The sequence below is a fragment of the Gymnogyps californianus genome, chromosome 20 (genome assembly GCF_018139145.2).
Source record: "Gymnogyps californianus isolate 813 chromosome 20, ASM1813914v2, whole genome shotgun sequence".
NCBI lineage: Eukaryota > Metazoa > Chordata > Aves > Accipitriformes > Cathartidae > Gymnogyps > Gymnogyps californianus.
In genome coordinates, this window is record NC_059490.1 from 89,587 (window position 1) to 111,508 (window position 21,922).

The 21,922-nt window shown below is 53.8% G+C and overlaps 1 protein-coding gene across 2 annotated transcripts in view; it reads right to left on the bottom strand.

Annotated features, from left to right (window-relative positions):
- Nucleotides 1-21,922, bottom strand: part of STX1A (syntaxin 1A) — a 75,661-nt gene that overhangs the window by 6,017 nt on the left and 47,722 nt on the right. For both annotated transcript variants that reach the window (XM_050908892.1, XM_050908893.1), the window contains exons 4-5: nt 21,112-21,185; nt 8,416-8,524 (exon numbers count right to left, since the gene is read on the bottom strand). In XM_050908892.1, coding sequence (XP_050764849.1) covers nt 8,416-8,524; nt 21,112-21,185 — 183 coding nt within the window. The remainder of the gene's footprint in view (nt 1-8,415; nt 8,525-21,111; nt 21,186-21,922) is intronic.

Sequence of the window (21,922 nt, forward strand, 5' to 3'; positions counted from 1 at the left end):
CTCTGATTTCCCACAAACCAACAGGGCTTCCATGGCTGGGCCAGGAACGCACAGCCTCCTCATCAAAAGCAGGTAACAAGGCTTTCTGGATGCTTTCTGGGCCATGTGATAAACAAAGCACCAAGACCGGGAAAAGTGGCAGGGTGCAGAAACGTGCTGGGGTCCCTTGCAAACACCGTCTGGAAGCTGGAGCTCTGGGAGGCTGGAGGGCACACTGCGAGATGTGTAGCGGGCAGCTGGGATCGTTCCCCTGATCTGCCTCGTGCCTGCACCTCCTTGCCCGGCAGTGAGAGTGTTGCATGGATCCTTGATGCCTGCATCAGATTTGTTTCTCCTCCTGGGAACACAGGCAAGGAAGCAAGGAGTGGGCTGAAGGGATGGCAGCTGACGGGAGCAGCTCTCCCAAAGGCCTCCAAGGAGCAGGACTAGCTGGAGGGTTGTGACAGTGCCCCAAGCACAGGGGACAGAGCCTGCATACAGGGTTCTGAAGGGGCCTGGCACCCGAGAGGTGACTTCTGAAGCCTGTGTCATCCCAGCTGCGTCAGGCAGGGCTGGATCCAGCGCAGCAGCTCCCCCAGCACCTGCAACGGGTCGTCCACAGCAACGAGCACAGACGGGACATTGCAGGAAAGAGCACGAGCTGAGAGCTGCAGACTGCAGCTCATGGGGCTTCTAAAAGCAACATGGAACTGTGACAGACAGGTGGCACAAAAGAAGGAGACATTTGCTGGGGTGTCCAAAAAACAGTTACAGTTGGAAGAGTGTCCTGGTTTTGGCTGGGACAGAGTTAAGTCTCTTCTTAGTAGCCGGTACAGTGCTGTGTTTTGGATTTAGTGTGAGAATGATGTTGATAACACTCTGATGTTTTAGTTGTTGCTAAGTAGCGCTTATCTTAAGCCAAGGACTTTTCAGTTTCCCCTGCTCTGCCAGCAAGCAGGTGTGCAAGAAGCTGGGAGGGAGCAGAGCCGGGGCAGCTGACCTGAACTAGCCAAAGGGGTATTCCATACCATGGAACGTCATGCCCAGTATATAAACAGGGGGGAGTTGGCCAGGAGGCACGGATCGCGGCTTGGGCATTGGTCAGCGGGTGGTGAGCAATTGCATTGTGCATCACTGGGGTTTTTTTCCGTCCTTTTTTTGTTATATTCCTTTTCATTACTATTATTATTATTATATTTCATTATTACTATTGTTAGTATTATATTTTACTTTAGTTATTAAACTGTTCTTATCTCAACCCACGAGTTCTACTTTTTTTTTCCTTTCCTCCTCTTCACCCCACTGGGAGGGGGGAGGGGGAAGCGGCTCCGTGGTGCTTAGTTGCTGACTGGGGTTAAACCACAACAAAGAGAAATAGAAAATAAAAAGAGAACAAGAGAAAAAACAGTGGCCAGGAGGGAAAAATGGAAATTTCTTAAAACAAAATTTTTCTTTTATTGGTTTTCTTGAAATGAAATAGTTTTTCTCTGCAAGTCAACTGCCCACGGCCAGGAAGGAATTCCTTTATTATTTATGTGACTAATATCTCATAATATAAAAAACTAATGGGATTTTTATTTTAATAACTGATAGGAATGGCTCACTGTGAGCATGGCCCAGCTGGCTCTCGCAGCAGGGATGCAGGGCACAGACCCTACAGGAGCTGGCACTGTTCCTAGCACACCCAGGGCTGTCTGGCAGGAGCTTGGGACAGGCAGCCTGGGATGCATGGGAAGAGAGCAAAATGGGATGAGCTTGGTCCTGCTGTGTCCGGACACCAAGCTTCCAAGGTAATGGGAAGGCTCCTGGGCCACCGGTCCAGGTCACGGCAAGCTGTGGTGCTGTGTGGGAACTGGAGCATCCAGACCTCCCTGAGACCACAGACTCAACAGGGAGAGCAAAGAAACGCAGAGAATCGTGTCCCAGACGGTGTGGGGAGAGCACCAGGGCAGCGCCGCCAAGTCTCCCAGCCTCCAGCTCTCCCAGCAGCAGCTTCTACTGCTGTAACTGTTGGGGGACAAGCAAGTTGCCTTCGACAGACACAGGGAGCCTCAAATGGAGCCTGCTCCCCCGCGTTGTACCGTGTGGCTCAGCAGGGAGCCCAACCCACAGCCCATCGCTCCTTCTCTGCAAACGGAGTATATCTTCAAATGCGTACTGCAAGGAGACCAAATAATGAACAGAGCAGACCTTAAGAACATCTTTAAAAAGTACTATAAAGCTTATAAAAAGGAAGAAAAGTGACTTGCCCAACGCAGCAGAGAGATGATCCACGTGCGAGACATTAGCATCAAGAACCAGAGAGGGAGAGGAGCCGCAACCTGCTCCTCTGTGCTTGGTCTGCAGCCCCGAAGAGAAGCAGCCGGCAGCAGGCAACAGGGACCCCTGCCTCATAGCAGAAGCCGTCCCTTCGCAGAGCAGGCGTGGGGATGCTCCAGGGTGGGGCGGCTGAGCCAGGAGCCAGTGTGGCCCTAGCACATGCAGGGCCCTCACCACGCTGGCACCCATCCCACAGCACGTGAGCAGGGCGCTGAGAATGGTGTCCAGCAGTGGGGCCAGACAACACAAGCTGTGAAATCAGGTCTGGGGTAGCTCCAAAGAGTCCCATCAGGAGCAACAGGAGATGGGGCTGGAGACAGGACTGGAGACAAAGCTACAATGTAGGGCCAGGGTCCTTCCAGGAAACATGGCCAGAAAAGGACTTGGGGGCACTGGCACAGGTTGCCCAGAGAAGCTGTGGATGCCCCATCCCTGCAAGTGTTCGAGGTCAGCTTGGACGGGGCTTTGAGCAACCTGATCTAGTGGGAGATGTCCCTGCCCCTGGCAGGGGGGTTGGACTGGAGGATCTTTGAAGGTCCCTTCCAACCCAAACCACTCTGTGAGTCCATGATCCTATGACATGAATACAACAAAGATCCAAAGTCCCAGGAGACAGGGCTGGAGACAAGCTATCTTGAATGTAGACCTGAGCCCACCCCAGGAACAAGGCCAGAGTCTGGGCTGAAGACAGGCACCTCTGCAGCATGGCTCACATATGGGCTGGGTGGCCCAGGCCTGATCTTACACAGCTCCTGGACCCACAGGCAGAGGTAGAAGTCCTGTGTGAGGCTGGTCTGGACAACTAAGACCTGTTAGTGCCCCCAAAGCCCTCAGAAGCTGCTGCTTTGCAGCAAGAGAACAACCTGACCTGTCTGTACCCCTTGTGAGCTCAGTGCAGCCTGCTCATAGCTGCAGGTGAGGGCTGAACTCTGCCATCTGCACGCTCACGGGTCTAAGGAGCTGCATGATGCCAATGTCCCCTTGGGCTGATCACCCTCCCCACCTTCCCCAGCTCCGGGAAGGGTCCACAGCCCATTTCTAGCCACCGTTACATGTTTTAGGATGACAGAGCATCACTCCCACCAAGGGTGACTCTTGACACCTACTTGCCAGCTCTTCCTGCCTGTTGGCTCCTTGCTCTCAGCTGAAACTGCCCTGATTCCAGGAAGGAAGAACAAGGGCTCGAACAGCACGAATTTACAAACCCTCCTGTTGACTATGCTCAACTCCGAGCAGTCACTGGCACAGTGACAAGGAGGAGCGTGCCAGATGCAGTACATCAAGGGCTACTTGCTCTGCCCAATTCAAGCCCTAGGGACACCCCCGAGGGCAAGCAGTGGGATCAGGTCCAGGACATGCCACGTCTCTCACAGGCAGAGGTGGGATGGGATGCAGGATAGACATTCTCATCCCGGCTCTCACCTCCTTGCTTCCCCGTTCCCCTATTGCAGAGCACGAGGCCAGTAAAAGCTGCGGCAAGGCGAAGGATGAGAGCAAAGACATCATATGGATTAACAACCGGCCAGCCAGTGCAGGCTTGGCCAAAGGCCATAGCTGGTCAGGAAGAGCTTGCTTTAACACTGAGCCAAAGCACGAGGCCTGGAGGCTGCATTTTGCCCACGCCATCCAGCACAACGCTTGCCAAAGCTGTGTAACCAACCTGCAGGACCCCAGGGAGTCCACCGCCTTCTGGCTAGGTTTCCTGGTTTGGAAAGGCTGTCATTAGCTCCTCAACAGCAATAAAATCAGATGGAAGTGTGCTAGATACTTGGTTGATCTGCTGCCCACATCACCACAGAGCTACTGCACAGCCACAAATGGGAATGAAAGGACTCAGTCAATGTAAGGTGCCCACAAAGGGAGAAGAGCCTGGGGGAAAACCTCTGCCGTGAAACTTGGCAAAACACTGGAAAATCATGAGAACTGGACCTCTGCCTCACCAGAGAGCTCCAGAGTACATCTGCCTCTTACTTGGCATCTCTAGAATTTAAAGTTTCCTGGGGAGAAGCAGCTCTGCCAACAAGCAAAGCAGCACAGAGCATCGCTGGGAGCTGCAGCACAGAGGGAGAAGCAAACTCAGCCCTGAGCTGGCAAGGAGAGAACGGCGAGAAACGATGCACAGGTCATGGTGCAGCAGGGCTGTCAGAAGCTCTGGAACAGGCAGAGACATGAAGCCACTGAGGAGACTTTCCACCTCAAGGCCACTGCACAGTCCTTGGCCCTGTGATGCCCAGCTGGATGGCGTGACTGTCCCCATTGACCAGCTCCCAGGGGATGGGGCAGGAGCAGCCGCATCAGGGCGTGCAGGACCCTGGGGAAGCTCCCAGGGAAGCCTGCGGTGCCACAGCTCACACCCATCACCCAACTGATGCCAAACGCCAGTTTGCCCAATTCTGCATGCCAGATGCTCTATAAATAGGGAAGACTTCAGGCACCTCGGGGCTGCAGAAGTCAAACATGCCATGGCTGAATACGCTGGAAGGGCTCAGCTGTGCTCCTTCGGCTCACAGCATCCCTCCGTCCGGCAGCAGGGCTGCACGAGCACCCACAGAGCAACAGCTAGGGCTCAGGTTGGAAACACCAAGGACAAGGCACCTTCCCAAGGCTGGGATCCTCTGTCTGGATCTGGCTTTCAAGCTCTCATTAGATACAAATCCATACAACTCATGGAGAGATGGATAACACTGCCCTGTCCGCCTGTGCGTGTAGAGGTAACGGGTACAAGTGACCCGACACCCTTGGCCGTCCCCCAGCTCAGACAGGTCTAGCACTGCCTGCGGTGGTGTTGGGATGAGCAGACTTCAGCTATAAAAGCCTGCCCAGCATGTCACAAACTGCCACCCACCTCCCTGTCCCTCAGGACCCCTTCTGCTCAGCCCGGGGGAGGGCTGCAGGGGCCAACTTCCAGCGCTGTGCAGGCATTTTCACTCAATGAGACATTTTTAGCTCAGATAGATAAATCCCGTGGTCATTCCTGAGATGAAAGTGTCACAGGAATCCTAAATAAGCCCATTTCAGCACTGGGGGCTCCGGGACCACCCGGGGCTGCCTGCAGGAGCTGCTGGGGCTGGAGCAGCCCCCAGACTCTCCTGGCTCAAGGGCAGCTTGGGATGCATCCACAGATGTGCCTTTCTGCACATCAATTAACCTGGTCTCGCACAGTGGGGCGGGGGCTGATTAATTCTCGCAGTGCCTTTGGAGACGGCAGATGCTTTATTTTTGGCTCCTCGGTCTCGCACATAACAAAACTGTTCATAAAAACAAGCAGCGTCTGTGCAGCACCTCTATGGCTTCAAAGCTGCACACCCACCACAGAAAGCTCCTCCAAAGCTTCAAATCCAATTTCTCTGGGAGCAAAACCTAATTAGATTGAAGGTGTCATTTCTTATAATGGACAAAACGGAGAAGTAAAAAACGAAGGAGTGACACCTCTCACCACAGGCGGGGAGAGGCTCGTGCCTGGGGAGCGCAGCTCCCAGCAGCAGACGCAGGGACACTGCTGAGGGGGAGCATGGTCCAGCCAGATGACAGCCACCCAGCATCTGTCCTGCTGTCACCAACCCCAGGACATGGCGCATCCTGCGATCCCTCCATGGCATCTGCGATCTGTGTTTGGGAGCAGAGTGAGTGAGTAAGGGGGACTGAGGGCAACGATTAAGGCTGGGGCAGAAGCAGTGGGAGAGGAGAGGACATCCACTTCATCACGTCAGACAGGCTCCCGGGCTCAGCATGTGCTGGATGGGCAGGGGTGACGGCGAGGGTGACTGAGGCACAACCTCTGGCACACACAGACACAGCGGTGCCTACACAAGGAGAAGGGGCAGATCCTGAGAGGGCTGTGGGGAGCCCCAGAGGGTGGCTACGGCCCGGGGCAGTGACTCTACATCACCATTTCTTCTGCAACTGTCCTACTTCCAGAGCACGAAGGAGATGCGGTTAGGACAGAGAAGCTTGCTAGGCGCTGGGGAGCCTCCCCAGAGCAGCTCAGAAGTCCCTGCTCTCAGACTTTCAAAACCCGAGTGATTTACTGGCTTCACTGTCAGAGCTCCCGGCACTTTCTATCTTTGGATTCATCAGCTGAAAACGAGAGCTGAGGATTTCACAGAGCTTTGTGCAGTCACCACATCCCAGCTAGGCTCCATTCAAAAGAGCCTGTTCAAGAGCCCCCGGAGCACCAGGGACTGAAGGTGCTGGCTGGGACACCCCAGGACAAGCAGAGCCCTCTGCCCAGGCAGCACTCCTGATAAAACCTCAATAAACTTGTTGCTTTTGACGAGCCTTTTTGCCAGAAGAGATTTTCCACTGTCCTGACAGAAGAACCCAGCTTTTGCAAAGGACTGTGCACAGGATTGTGTACCTTCCTAGCACAGACCCCATCCTGCATCTGCATCTGCTCCACACGTCCACCCCGAAGGGAATGCAGGTCCCCCACCGTCACTAACTAGGACACCTCCTCTGCACCCAGCCACTGCACCTCGGTGAGTCCTGAGCAGCCTTTTCCTTGCGCCTGTCAATGCTCTGTTGGGCACTGGCATCCTGGCAGGATGGACAGAGTGAAGACAAGTATAATTTAACATATCTGCATAATTTAAGCAAAGCGGCAGAGTCCTTCCAAAATCTGGGAGTAGAAAAACAAGAGGAAGGTTTCTTTCAGGTCTGCAGACAATTAAGGACCTGGCTAAGTCCTTTCAAATCTTCTCCTCTCTCAGAAGGGAGGCATAGGGATACCTTAAATTCCAATTTACTTTACAAGCCACCCCTGTGGCTGGGTATCACCTACAGAATGACATTAGCTGACGAATGAGTCAGTCAGCTGGAGCAGTGACACACTCACCATCCTGCTTTACATTAAACGTCAAGCTCTTGTTGAGCCTCATGTCAGTCAACCTTTCCATTCAGCCAGTGTGAAACATTTCTATTATTATTATACATCATAAAGACTAACCTTAACAGAGGAAAGGCTTGCACAGCCGAGTCTCCTAGAAGGAGAAGCTCCTTCCCTCCACAGAAGCTACCATACCCCACTGGCACCCAGATTCCCAGGCATCTGCAGCTCACGAAGGACATTCCCACAGGTGACCTTCAAGGACACCGTTCTAACTCAAAGATCTCCTACCTTATTATTCACGCTGAGTTGTGACAGGGGAGAAAAACACCCATTTTTTTGTGAGGGAAAAAAACCTGGACTAGGCTTCAGACTTTCATTTTGAGCACAGAAACACGACCCCTCTCTGACAATGAGATTACTTGCAAAAATCTCGTTTAATCTCTGCATGCCCCCTCTGTTTCTCCCTTGTTTGCTTATTCCCCTAATTACGGTGGTGGAATGGTTCTTCTTTGCTGGGAGATGACCACGTTTCTCTAAAACTAACCAGGTATCACCGGTTGCCCAGAAGAACCACCAGGAGAGCAGGTTTTGTGGACAGGCAAGACGAGACTTCTCCTAAGCGATGGGCTCTGAACGACACAGGGAGATCTTAGTGCCATGGTGGTGACAGCCTCAGAGGTGTCACCTGGGGCCCACCTTTGGCCAGAAGACACCACTACCGCTGCTAAGAGCCATCACGGTCCTGGGTCCAGGGAGATGCCTGGGGCAGGCACTGAGGCTCGCGCTCCTGCAGCAAGGGAAACTGCTGGGAGCAGCGAGTGCCCCCATCTCAAGAGCTCACTTCTCTGGTTTTATATTTAGTTCGGTTCACCCGCAATGAAAAGCACCCAGAGGAAAGGCAAGGCAACACACAGGAGCCAGGAATTCCCACTAGCTTCTTTGAATTCAAAATTAGCTGCGAACAAGGAAGAAATTTCTCTCCCTGTGCTCTCTGCACTCTCTATGCAGCGTTTAAGAAAATCTGAGAGGAGTTTTTGCACTTTGCTGGATGTGCTTTGCCGGATGCGGTTTGACACTGAAATGCAGGGTACCACCACGTGTCTATCTCCCAGCAGGAGCTGTGTCCCGGTTGCTCCCACAGGTGCATGCACAGCCCCTGCGCACACCTGAGTTTTCACAGGGGAGCTCTGCGCAGCTGTGGGAGCAGCTCTGACCCAGCGAGAGCCAGTGCAGGATGCGGCCCCACGGTGCGCACAGCCCGGCTGCATTCCCCCTCCAGGTTTACTCACTGATCTCCAGCTGCCTCTGAATCCTGCCCTTGCAGCGCTCCCGGTAGTCAGTCTGCGTGGCGTTGTACTCGGACATAACCTCCACGAACTTGCGCGACAGCGTCGAGTGCTGCGGAGGGGAGAGGAAGAGAGAGCGGGGGTGAGGGTCCCGTGGGAGGGAGAGACCTGCCACCCCCGAGCCAGGGGAAGGCTCAGCCCTGAGCACCCCTTGCACCTCCAGCAGCCTAAAAAGCATTTCTAGCCCAAAAACTGCTCTGAGGAGTGTGATGAACTCCAAGGGGGGCAGGTGGCAGCAGGTGACATGGACCGGACGCGCCCCTCACCCAAGCCCAACCCATGCACAGCCTTCAGCCCCCAGAGGACACCCCAGGGTGGCGGCAGACCCGTGGGTCATGGCTGGCAGCACCCTCACCAAACCACAGCTTGTGCCCAAGCAGCCCGGAGCCGAGGCCACAACGGTGCCCTGCGTCAAGCCCTGCCTGCCTCTGCCACGCTGCCGGGATGTGCCGGACCCGGCACGGGTGCAGGATGCACTCATGGCAAGTCACTTTGCAGTGCCGGAGCTGGGCAGGAAGGCCCCGGGGGGACCCCACGCCCCAAGCCATCGAACCTCCTCCCCGGCTGGGAGCACGGGCACGGCTGCCGGGGGAGCCCAGGGGCCAGGGCATGCAGGCTGGACCAGGGGCACGGGAGATGTCTGGGGTAACTGCCCCCGCTCCGGAAGCAAGGCCCCACTTTTCCTCCCCACACTGGAGGGCTCCCCTGAGCACCAGCCCCATGGGGACACAGGGGACGACTGCCTGCCCCAAACCAAGCGGCTGCTTGCAGAGCTGCCAGCCCAGGGCAGATGGTGTTGCGGAGCTGTCAGCCTCCGCACGCAGAGCACCCTCATCTTACAAGGCTGCTTTCTGTTCTCCAGGAAAAGCACCAGAAAACCTTGGAATTACACCTGACCAGGGTCCAGCTGAACATGCTGACCCCCCCAGTGCTAGCCGCTGCCCCTGGGGGGGAAGCTCACCCCTGCCTTACCACCCACCCTTGGGGCCTGACTTGCTGTCTGATCCAGCTGCCAGGCTGAGCACAGCAAACAGCCCTGAAGATGTTCCAGAAAAATCAGGACAGAGCATCACGTGCATCCTCCATCCAGACGCTTGTATCTCTTGAATGAGCCCTTTCCCCAATATGCCAGAAATCGAGTTTCATTGCATCGTGGACTCACAGAACCGTCTGGGATTCAAAGATCCTCCAGTCCAACCCCCCTGCCAGGGGCAGGGACATCTCCCACTAGATCAGGTTGCTCAAAGCCCCGTCCAAGCTGACCTTGAACACTTGCAGGGATGGGGCATCCACAGCTTCTCTGGTCAACCTGTGCCAGTGTCTCACCACCCTCATGGTACAACATTTCTTCCCGGCGTCCAGCTGAACCCCACCCTCGTTCAGTTTAAAACCGCTGCCCCTTGTCCTGTCACTGCAGGCCCTGGTCAGAAGTCTCTCTCCCTCTTTCCTATAAGCCCCTTTTAGTAGTGAGTGGCCGCAGTAAGGTCTCCCCGGAGCCGTCTCTTCTCCAGGCTGCACAGCCCCAACTCTCTCAGCCTTTCTCCATAGCAGAGGTGTCCCAGCCCTCGGCCCATTTTGGTGGCCTCCTCTGGATGCACTCTGCCAGGTCCATGTCTGTGTTGTGCTGGGGACCCCGGAGCTGGACGCAGTGCTGCAGGGGTTTCTCAGGAGAGCGGAGCAGAGGGGGAGCATCCCCTCCCTCGACCTGCTGGCCACGCTGCTGGTGATGCAGCCCAGGAGACGCTTGGCTTTCTGGGCTGCAAGGTCACATTGCTGGCTCATGTCCCGTTTGTCACCCAGCGGTATCCCCCAGTCCTTCTCCGCAAGGCTGAGAGCCTCCCTTTCCAGAGAAGGCAAATCTGGTGCACAAGTCTTAAGTGAAGCCAAATCTGATACCGTGTCAAGCAAGAAATGCTCGTGCGCTTCTTCAGCCGTGCAGTAGAAGCAACAGCACGTGACTTATGGGCCACATCTAACACACCCGTCCTGGGCATTCAGCATCACTCTCACATGCAACAGGCACCTGCAATCTGGGACCAGCCAACGGTACTGCTGCAGGGCGAAGAAGGTTGTGTTACACCAACCTCACCCCATGGACTGCTCATGCAGCCCAACCTGGGGAGCAGGGAGCAACAGGAGATACGGAGAAATGGTGGAAGGTGAAAGGAGAGGAGGTGATGGAAAAGGGATAGGAAAAGAGGATATTCAGAAAGGATCAGAAAGAAGATATGGAGAGACTGACATGATGAAGAAACTCCCAATGAGTGTCTCCCCTGGGACTTCCAGGGCCACCAGCATGGCCTGAGCTCACCCTTAGAGAGTTACAGCTCCCAGAGAGCCAAACCCAAGGGCTGTACCCAGCCCTTCTGAGCTGGAGCAGTTCTCAAAGCCTCTACGCAGCGGGGACTGGTGCAACACAGCATCTCTGCAGGGTCAGACATGCCTGGTGCACACCGGAGCTCAGATGCTCCTACCGGGTGTTGGTACACCTGGAGCAGCCCCAGCCAACACACCCCTACCTCCAGGAGACGGCACTGGAGACATCTTGAAGATATACTTGCGTTTGCTTTGCAGCTATTCTAAGCAAGCAGCAGCTCAGTATTTACAGCAGAGCCTCAGACTCAGCTCATCTTATTCCTCCTCTGCTGGCAAACCTCCCACAAAAGCCACCCGGCAGCTTCAGCTTCAGCAGGCAGTCTCTGCTCGAGAGGTGCCCGGCCCAAAGCAAGGTCAAAACAGCTCCTGAGCATCATGACTTGAAATCCAGCAGAGACATGATGTGCCATCCAAGCGACTCTGCTTCTGCCTTTTCAAAATTGTCTTCCTAAAATCCAGTTCATTCTCATTCAGCTGAAAAGTATCAACATATGTTGATCTGCAGCTAAATATAGCCCGGGTGTTGAACGACACCCCTTTCTGCTAATCAGTATACCACGCCATACCTCTTTTACTTAAGAAGTTATTTAACTTAGTGTTTATTTTGTCAGATTGTTATTTTATGTTCCCACGGGCATCCCACATGTCTACAAAATGCATTTGATTTTTGAAGGAATATGGTGTTTCATGCAAAATGGGCTGGAAAAAGCATTTTAAATGGCTTTCAGTCATTAAATAAAACTACCTGAATATTCAGAGTAAATAAAAAGCATATCAAAATGTACCTTGCATTTGAAAGAAACTCACTAAACAGAAAATATTAACTAAAGTTAGGAAATGGGATTGTTTCACCTGGAGCCAGCAACTCTTCACTCCCCAAACATGGGGAAAGCAGCCCAGTTTGCTGAACCACCAAGCTGGATTTCCAAAGAGCTCATACAGCTCTGGGTACCCACAGGGGGCTTTGAAACCCCCACAAAGCACACACTGAAACCTGGAACCTTGGCCTTCAATGTTTTTAATTAAGAGAAAGACATTTCTGAAGTGCTCACCCCATGGGGGAGCCCGGGGGGAATGCCAGCCTTCCTCCTGAGCCCGTCCGGGTTACAGGGGGAGCAGAGATCCCACTCCTGAGTTCCCACCGTCTGGGTTTGTTTCAGCGTTTGAACTAGTCCAAGGCAGGTGAATATTTCCACCGCACTGGCTAGATAAACCAAGCCCGAAAGCAACTAGAGCAAAAGCTATTCTGAATAACAAGCACCAAAAGTACTGACATTTGGAAGAATGTAAATAGCAGCTTTTGCTCTGTTAGGAGCTCAAAATTTAATACTTAGAGAAACACGGAAAATACTGTCGAGACATCTGGGAACCTCCATCACTGGCAATGTTTCTGGGCTGGGGATGCCCTTGGGAGCTGCGACCCCAAAGCGCCCCATATCTTTCTGCTGCTGGTGAGCTCACCGAGGCAGGGTGCTTTATTCAAACTGCTGCTGTGAAACGGGGACAAACAGAGTGGTTTTAATGTAACAAATTTAGAACATGAAAACAACTTTTCCCCGGTGCAGAAGCAGCCCAGGAGCGAGGCTGCCCCTGGGACCAGTTTGCTGGGGGCTTGTGGAGTTTGGGACAGCCACTGAAGGACAGACTGGTGCTCCCATGGCGGAGACCAGCACCATCAGCTGCCCCAGGACCACGGCCGGAGGACCAGCCCTGCCCGATGTGCTGGGGCACATGCTCACACGAGCCTCCCTGCCTTGTTGGCTCCAACACAGCCCGGCCAGCGGGCCCAGGGTAAGACAAAGCCATTGCTATGAAAGCTCCAGGTCTCATGAGGCTCTTCTGGCTGGAGATGACAACAGCAAAGCCAGAATAAAAGTCCATAATCTTAATGCTCAGTTACTTCTGATTTACAACATGTTAACAAGGGGGGAATCGGCTCCTCATTCCTCCTTTTACTCAGTCATTTGCTCACAGCAAAGTCCATACAAACTAGTGAAGCCCTCGGTGCAGAAATACCAACACAAGGACCACGCTTAAAGTACCAGGCATATCTAAATCAGCTCTCCAGTTCAACTCATCCCAAATCCCACACGCAAATGTAGGAAGGGAGGTGGGAGTGGGGCCAGGCTCTGGGGGAACACAGACACATTGCCCAAGCACCCAGGGAGGAGCTGGGAGAGGCAGAGCTCGACCGGAGCGGTGCGAGGGGTGTGCAGGGCAGCAGGACGGGCTGCCCTAAGTACCAGAGAGCCTAAGGAAGGCTAAGGAAGCTGTGGTCCCACTGCTCAATGGGGCAGGAGCTCTAGCGACTGGGGACACGGCAAAGGCTAAGGTTTCCATTTCTTCTTTTGTCTTGGCGATCACTGGTAAGGTCTGTCCTTGGCCTCCCCGTGCCCTCTGAGCAGAGGCCAGTGGCATGAAACACTACCCATGGAGAGGGATGTAGACTTTGGGGATGCTTAAGTCAACTGGAAATACACAGGTCCATGGGACCAGGTGGGATGCATCCAAGCATGCTGATGGAGCTGGCCAATGTCACTGCAAAGGGCCAAAGATGGCGGTGATCATGGGCGGTTCCAGAGGACTGGCAAAAAAAGGCAAACGCCACACATCTTCTGGGAGGAGGATCTGGGGAACCCCTCAGCCTCCCCTCAGTCACTGGAAAGGTCACTGAGTAAATCCTCCCAGAAGGACAAGAAGGTAATTGGAAACAGCCAGCGTGGATTTACCAGGGACAAATCATGCTGTGCCATTCTGATCGCCTTCTCCGATGAAGTAACTAGCTGTGCAGATAAGAGGAGAGCAGGGGATGGTGCACACCCTGAGTTTAAGGCCTTTGACACAGATTCCCACAGTATCCTTATAGCCATTTTGACAGGACACAGGCTGGATAAGGTTGGTGGAAAATTGTCTGGACTGCCAGGTTGCGATCAGCAATACAAACCCAACCGGTGGCCAGTTCCTAATGGTAACCTCTCAGTGAGCGATGCCGGGTTGAAAATACCATTAAACATCTTCACCAGTAACCTGGGATGGTGGAGTGGAGTGCACTTTCAGCAGGTTTGCAGAAGACACCAAACTGGGGAGAGCAATAGAAGACAGGGCTGGTATTCAGAGGAACCTCAACAGTCTGGAGAAAGGGGCTGACAGGAACCCCACGAAGCTCAAAGGCAAATGCAGCATCCTGTGTTGGGGACAGGATGCATGTCACAGGACAGGCTGGGGGCCAGCTGGTCAGAAAGCACCTAGAGCTCCCGGCGTCCTCATGGACATCAGGCTGCCCTGGAGTCAGCAGTGAAGGTAAAACTCATCGTGGGCTGGGTGAGCAGGAGGATGGCCAGTCGGGCAGGGACAGGGATTGTTCACTTCCACCTGCGAGACCACAACTGAAGTGCCATGTTCTGCTTGGGGCTCCCCAAAACACATCGTGTGGGAGTGAAGCCAGCTGAGGCCACCAAGGTGTTCTGGGCTGGAGCACAGGACAAATGAGGACAGGCTGAGAGAAGCAGGGTTTGGTCAGCTGAAGGTGACAAAGCTCAGGGGGATTTTATTGCTGCCTACAATGACCCAGTAGGAGAATGGAGAGAAGCTGAAGCCAGACTCTTCTTGGAGGTGCACAGGGGCAGAACAAAAGACGACAGACCAAGCTGGGACACAGGGAATTCCAGTTAAATATTAAGGGGGAAAAAATCATCATAAGGATGGTCAAACACTGGACCAGGGCCCAGAGGACCCATGGACCGATGCCTACAGCATCTCCGTCCTTCTAGATACTGAGAATGCAGCTGGACAAGGCCATGAGCAACCTGATGCAGCTGGCACTGCTATGTGATGGGCTGGGATCTCCTGAGCTCCCTTCTCACCAATGTGCTGTGATCCTACGACAGGAACAAATATGGGTGCCAGATTTCTAGTTGGGTCATTGCTTGTCTCTGTATGGCCGGGAGTCCAAGGGAGACACCCGTGCTACAAACACAGCCAACGCCAGCTGCAGTAGCTCCATTGCAATGCGGTGCCTCTGCTGAGGATCTGTCCCATGGCACCGAAAATTCAAAATCGCACCAGCAGCGCACTGGGTACCAGGGCAAAACCAACGCAAGCAAGGGCCAGGGACGTTTTCACACTAATGGTATGTTCCAGCCAGAAAACTGCCTTAACACAAGCCCATCCCACACTGTTCTCTGGGTGACAGCTACAACAGTCGCATTGGTACAGCTCAGCCGTCAGGCACACACAGCCCAGCAGTGCTGCTTGCCAGCCCTGCCAGAGCTGTCAGCTCCTCTTAGGCACAGTGCGCGGTGACAAGCAAAGCCAGCAACGCAACCTTTGGGACAACTCCGCTCTGTGCCCAGCTCACCTCCCAGGCTCCATCCCATCCTGCGCACACAAGTGTGCACGCTGGGCACGCGCACCGCTGGGCACGGGGTCCCAGCATGGGGTCGGCATCCCTGGGAAGACGAAGAGCTGCAGGAGCCCAGAGTCGGAGACCACTCAGGGCAGTAGCCAAAGCCCCGAAGCGGAGCAGTGTGCTATATCACTCACGTCAGCCTCCCAACGCAGGGGCTCCAAGCTGCAGCCCCAAGGAGCTCCTCTGCCCCGATTACCTGCAGAGCCTAAAAAAATGCTAAGAAATGCCCAAATTACAAGAAAATCTCCCACTTCCTTGACTGAGTGGTCCATGGCTGAGAGAGTTGGGGTTGTGCAGCCTGGAGAAGAGACGGCTCCGGGGAGACCTTACTGCAGCTGTTCAATATATAAAGATGGCTTATAAGAAAGATGGAGAAAGACTTTTGACCAGGGCCTGCAGTGACAGGACAAGGGGCAGCGGTTTTAAACTGAACGAGGGTGGGGTTAGGTTGGACATCAGGAAGAAATGTTGTACCATGAGGGTGGTGAGACACTGGCACAGCTTGCCCAGAGAAGCTGTGGATGCCCCATCGCTGCAAGTGTTCAAGGTCAGCTTGGACGGGGCTTTGAGCAACCTGATCTCATGGGAGATCAGGCAGGGGGGTTGGACTGGAGGATCTTTGAAGGTCCCTTCCAACCCAAACCATTCCATGACCCTACGGTGGAGCAGAGCCAACTCCTGCTCTCCCATGTGCCAGGATGATGTCTGAAACACAGAGTTTCAACAGTGAGCAAATCTAAACTCTGCTCAAATTCATGGCCCTGGGCTACAAAGCAGCAATTTGTGGTGACCTCTAGTTTCCTCGGACACTGCAGAAGTAATGCGTTTGCCTGGGAAACATGGGCACACCACAGCTGATGCCAGGGACAGCCACCTTCGACTGCCACCTCCCTGCTCTCCCCCTCCCTGCCACTGCCACCCGGCACCCGCATTTGAGATGGCAAACAGCTCCTGAAGGGCACAACGCAGGGCACAGCAGAGCGGAAAGCCCGGTGCGGGTTTCACAGCACTGCTGTCAGCACACAGCACTGTCTCTGGAGTGGTAAAGGCAGAGGTTTTTTCTGGGAAGAGATCTGCTGACTCCCGCCGACACTGCCCAGCTACAGCAGAGCTCTGCCCGTGCCAGGATCCCTCCGGGGAGGGACAGGAGAGCTGGCATGCAGAGGGACTTGTTGCTGTCCTGCTTTGCTGTGTGCTGTTGCACCATCCTTTGCTTTGGCTTCGCTATGCCCCAGCAATTCTCCTTCCCACTTGCTCTACAAACAAGCCTTTCTCTTGCCCCAGTTTTGCAGAGGACTGTTTCCCCACTGCCTCAGGCTCAGCCACGACAGCCTCTTGCCACTTGTGCAGGGTCGGGAGGACGCTGGGCTCCAAGCTGGAAGCTGCCTCTGCAGAGGTGATCAGTTAACGTCACCGCTGTATTGATTCGGCACTGACTGCGGCATGGGAGAGCAGACTACGTGAGTGGCTTCCCAGACTGAAAAGGAGATAAACTGTAAACACCAAAACTCCTCTGGCTTCACTGCAGAGCGCTTAGAGAAAGTAGGATCTTTACTGAGCTGTATTTGTGTGTAGATCCCCTGTGAGAGCAGCAGGTCCATGCCTGGATCCCCACCCCTGGGTGCTGAAGAGCAACGCTGGCAGCTCCCCTTGACTTTATCAGTTTAATGGTTTGCTAAAACACAATCTTCGGTACAGAACAAAGCCTGGCTTCTCTGCTCTGAGATGGCTCATTTTCATCTGCATCCTCCAGTATGACCAGTGAGGACAAGGCACTGTAGCTCGCCCTGCAGCGATGCAGAGGTAGATTCCACTGCTGGAGCAATGACTGCATCTTGCCAGGTGCTCTCTCACCAAAGGCTCACCAGAAGGCTGGCCAACCCACAGTAAAAACTACACAGGAACTCTGCATTGTGGGGCAGAAGACAAAGCTTCAGCCCAGAGAAGGCTGATTTTAAGAAGCTGTGACGACGAGACACCCATGACAGGCTGACAGCCCTGCACCAACCACGCAGCCATCCCACAGGTGCCCTGGACCCAACGTTCATGCCCTCAACACAGCCCCTTGCAACACAGATGGTTTGCCTGGCCACTACAGTGTGACTCCCCCCGAGGAAACATCTCCAGCCTGGCTGAGCTCTCACCACACAAAGCCCATGGCCGAGCTGGGACAGGCAAGGCTGCCTAAAATATAGACATGAACCAAAGAAGCTCAGCACCAGAGTGCCGCAACTGAGCTAGCAAAGCTCAGCATGAGACTGCACTGAACAGGAAGGCGATTTATTCAATAAAAATAAATTTAAAATAAAGCTGGTTTCACTCCCTCCTGTATTCACTCATTTTCTCGTGCCCCAAACTCACATGCACCACAAGACATATGGCCAGCAGCGCTTGTGTGTGACACGTCCTACAGGTCCCCCTCATCTCCTGGGCTCTTTGTTATTGGTAGCCACAGCGGGGTTTGGGATGCACCTTCTGTGCTCGCCAGGAACTGCCAGCAACACTGATCTTCCACCCACTGACCTGTCCTGCCTCAGGGTCATCAGGCAGCACAGCTGATTTACAATTATGGAATGATTTAAATTGCATGGGACCTTCAGAGGTCCTCTTACCTCCTGTCCTGGAGTAAGCTGCCCAATGGTTTTCCACCCTAAGCCTTCTTAGAAGCCACCTTTATCCATGCTGGCATCTCGATGACCTTTTGGGTTAGGTGCCACCAACCGATGCCAGTCTTGTATCCCTTCTTCTGCCATTCTCTCTGCTGCTTCCATGTGTACACTTCCATTCAATTTATCTAACTCTTTCTTACCTCTCCCTACAGGAGACACACACTCATGAGCAGCGGTCCCCAGACTCACTGCTTCTGCAGGACAAAGTGAGAGGACAAAGAAGTGCTTATGCCATTTCCCAAGGCATAGACATTTCAACAAGACCTCTGTAGCAAGGACCAAGCAAATGAACACTGCAGAGCACAGAGAACAGTCCAGAGAACCACGAACCACGCGTGGGAAGTAGGACAAGAGGGGACCTGTGGGCTGAGCAGGCACCTGGGGTCACCCCAGCGAGACCCCCCACGACAGCCTCGCACGCAGTGGTTTGCAGAAGTGACTCTTTCAGCCTATACATGAGCCAGTAGCTTTAGAGTCCAGGTAGCTGTAGAGGGGGCAGTGCTAAAGTCAGATCCCACGGCAGGGTGCAGCAGCACCCAGGAGTTGGCGATGGCTTAGGCACACAACTGTCAGTGGATGGCCTGATCCTGCCATCAGGACCTGATCACTCTTGTACAGCAGGGACAGGTTCACCCATCCTCAGCACGGGTCTGCTGGAGCATCACCCTGGTACCCCCAAAGGCAGCAGTACCCCAGCGCAAGCGGAAGGGAGAAGCTGGGTCACACCCCACACTTGAGAAGGCCCCCATGGACGTGCTTCCCCACCGCGCCCACGGCCTGGGGCGACACCACAAAGCCAACACCGAGCAGACACACCACCTCTCTAGAAAGGCCTTGGAGGGAGCTGCTCCATCGAGGGTGATATGCAGATGGTGGGGGAAGCTCTCGTCAAACAGTTCATGCAATCAAGCCTCTGACTTTCCTTCTGGCAGATGGAGGTCCGAAGCAGTAAAACACCATGTTCTTTCACAATCACTTCCCCACAAGAATTAACCCACATTTTCAGCCCATTACTGAGTAGTATGGCCAAGTTACACCATCTCTAAATGAAACACTTGTTTGCTTTGTACACTTTTTCTGGAGACGAGTAATCTCCTCTGTCTAGTGCCATTTCATCAAGTTCAGCTTTTAGAGCTCAGGCCACAGCTGACAACGGATGGACTCAATAAAAAAATGCCATGGTCACACAACACAAGATACCAACGCAGCACAAATTCACTCTTTTGGATCCACTTTCCTCTAAAACCTGGAGTTAACGACACGTTTGTAAGTGCAGTGTCAGGTGCCACCTACCCTCCCGCACATGCTGCAAGCAGAGCACGGCAGCTCGTCAGCACAAAGCCTTGCACATGTGCTGGGGCCAAGGTGCCACTGCATGCCTATGCCTGATCCAGATAAATTTGCACCGCTGGCTGATCCAACAGAGGCCACTAGAGCCATGGTCTTGGTCTCTCCTGCCTCCATCCTGACATGCTCTGCAGTCCGGGGATGTCCAAGACAATTGCATAGCTCTGACTTCAGAAAATGAGTAAAAGCATGTCCTGTTTTCACAAAGTACACATTATTTAGGCATTCAAGCCCTGGTTTCAAAAGCAGCTGGAGACCATGCATAACCTTGTCTTATGAGACCTCAGGTCATCAGCAGTCAAATGCTTCTGAGTGAACCTGAGACCTGTGAAGATTCCGCAGGCTGTATGAGGGGTGTATGAAGCTCAGTCATCTCCCCTGTCCCCAGCTCCCCCTCAACGTCCTTTCCCCCAGCACTCCCCCGGCGCTTTGCACTGCCTTCATGGGTCGTGCCTGCCTGCTGCTTCCCCAAGGAAATTTTCTTTTGGCACTTTGTGCCAAGTCATTGGCCTTGCCACGACCCCATTGACTGCGCTCTCTCTGTTGGCGTTCTCAAAGTCTTCCTACTAGCACCCACCACGGACATCAGAGAGATGTTTGTGACCTGTCCTCACTTTCCAGCTGCCTCAGGCCAGGACCCGAGCAGTGCCCAGCAGGGACACCTGCAGCAATCAGACCTTCCCACTGCCATCAGCTGCTCCTGAGAGAGAAAAGCCTCCCTACAAGACACTCCAACACTTCTTTCATCAAATATTTCTAAGCTATTTCTTGACTTTTGCGGGGTGGGAGGGGAGTTACTCAGAATTGCAGGATAATTCAGGCTGGAAGGGACTTCAGGAGGTCGTGCAGCCCAGCCTCCGGCTCAAAGGAGGATTGGTGACTTCCAGTTTCTAGTGCGTGCTGTTGGACCCACGGACAAGCCCCATGTCCCTCAACGCCCATCTCTTGTAGAGCCAACATGCTCCACCCTGCCTTGGCTGCAGACAGAAGCGCAAGCAGCACGACCGTTCGTCACAACTGAGCGTAACGCAGCCTCGGGACCACCCAGGCAGAGGAGAGGGAGGTGCACCCCATCTCTGCCTCTACCCCTGGATAACCCTGCTGAGAAGCCCATCAAAAGAAGGTGCTAGTTATTGGTGGTTTCATGGGAACAAGAGGAAGAGTTGTGTCAGCCCTTCAAAAGTCTAACGTTTCCTGGACTGTGAAGCCACATCGATGCCTGGTGGAGGGGCAACCACAGCCCCAAGAGGGAAGAACATTTCCAGCAGGCTGCAGGCCTGCACAATACTCTCTGAAAGACCACCCGCCTTCTTAGATTAAGTGAAATTTTAGGTGAGTTACCCAGCTGCATCAGTAAGCCTTGGTCTCATTTACGAGCTGCTCAAGCATCCTTCCAGGCACTGCAGAAACACACAGAGACTTCAGGTTTCTGAACACACTGCAGGCAAATCTTCTCCCCCGACAGCTGGCACTTCAGAGGGTATTTTTGCTCCAGTCAAAATCACCTTTAGTGAGATGCTTAACATGGATGTGCAGAAACCCACCCGCCTGTTCGTCCACGCAGACACCCGGACTTGCACACAAGGACAAAGCCGATGCACGCTGCCCTCCCCTCCACAGCTCCCTCTGCACGTACTTATGTCATGAGTCCTTCAGGCTGGCTTTTTCACTTATGTATTTGGAAATGTGCTGCATTACTTTGCCCAGTATTTGCACACCAGAACTTGACTGCTCTCAAGCCAAGCATAGCCCTCCTCTCCCATCACCTCCTGGGACCCCTCAACTGCCTCCAGCCGCTTCCCGTCCTCCCCTTCCCGGTGCCACAGGGCAGAGACTCACCTGAGTTTTCCTTATCCGCAGGTCAGCAGATGACCTGTTCAGTCCTTCTTCTTGTTCAATACTCTGCTCAATACCTGGTCAGGGCAGAAGGACACAGATTATTTCACGCTGTTTAGAGAAGGAAAAGGGATTGTTTGGCAAAGGGACTGTAAAAGACTGAAGCCTGCGAATCGAGGAGCATCTAGCCCTGAGCAGTCCCCAGCTCCTGACTCTAACCCGTGATTTAGCCTGGACCGGCAGCAAAGCCCCATTTCGTTACTGCAAAGGACTCAGTGCCTGGCCACCAGCCGAGACTTGATGCTGTCGAGGGCAGCACCCATCACCCCCAGGCTGGTAAGTGAGGATTTCAATACAAAATTGATGTAAAGCTCGGGTCTGATCTCTGTACTTTCTGGTATTCAAACAAAATGGATTGCTGTTCTCCCCCTGCTAGGCAGGAGGAGGAAACCCAGAGCTAAAATGTCTCTGCAAAATACCAAAGCTCAAGACTTCTGCAGGGACCCTAAAAATAGTAGGTCTGCCAGCTACCCGGCCTTGCACAGGGAGGACCCACCAGGCTGGCGAGAGCGTGCTTCACCTTGCTGAACAGTCCTCTGCAGCAAAGCAGAGATTTGCCCTTTTAATCGTGCCCAGTAGTGCAACTAAGTGAGATTAATTCCTCACTTGCCCGAAGACCATAAATCACAGCAGGGAGGAGTGCTGCCCTTCTCAGTGTCCCACCATGGTTTGGGCAGGGAGAGGGCACGGGGTTGCAGGGCAGGAGGTCTGGCACAGAGCAAGGCAGTGCAAATCTGCTCCTCAAGGCCAGCTC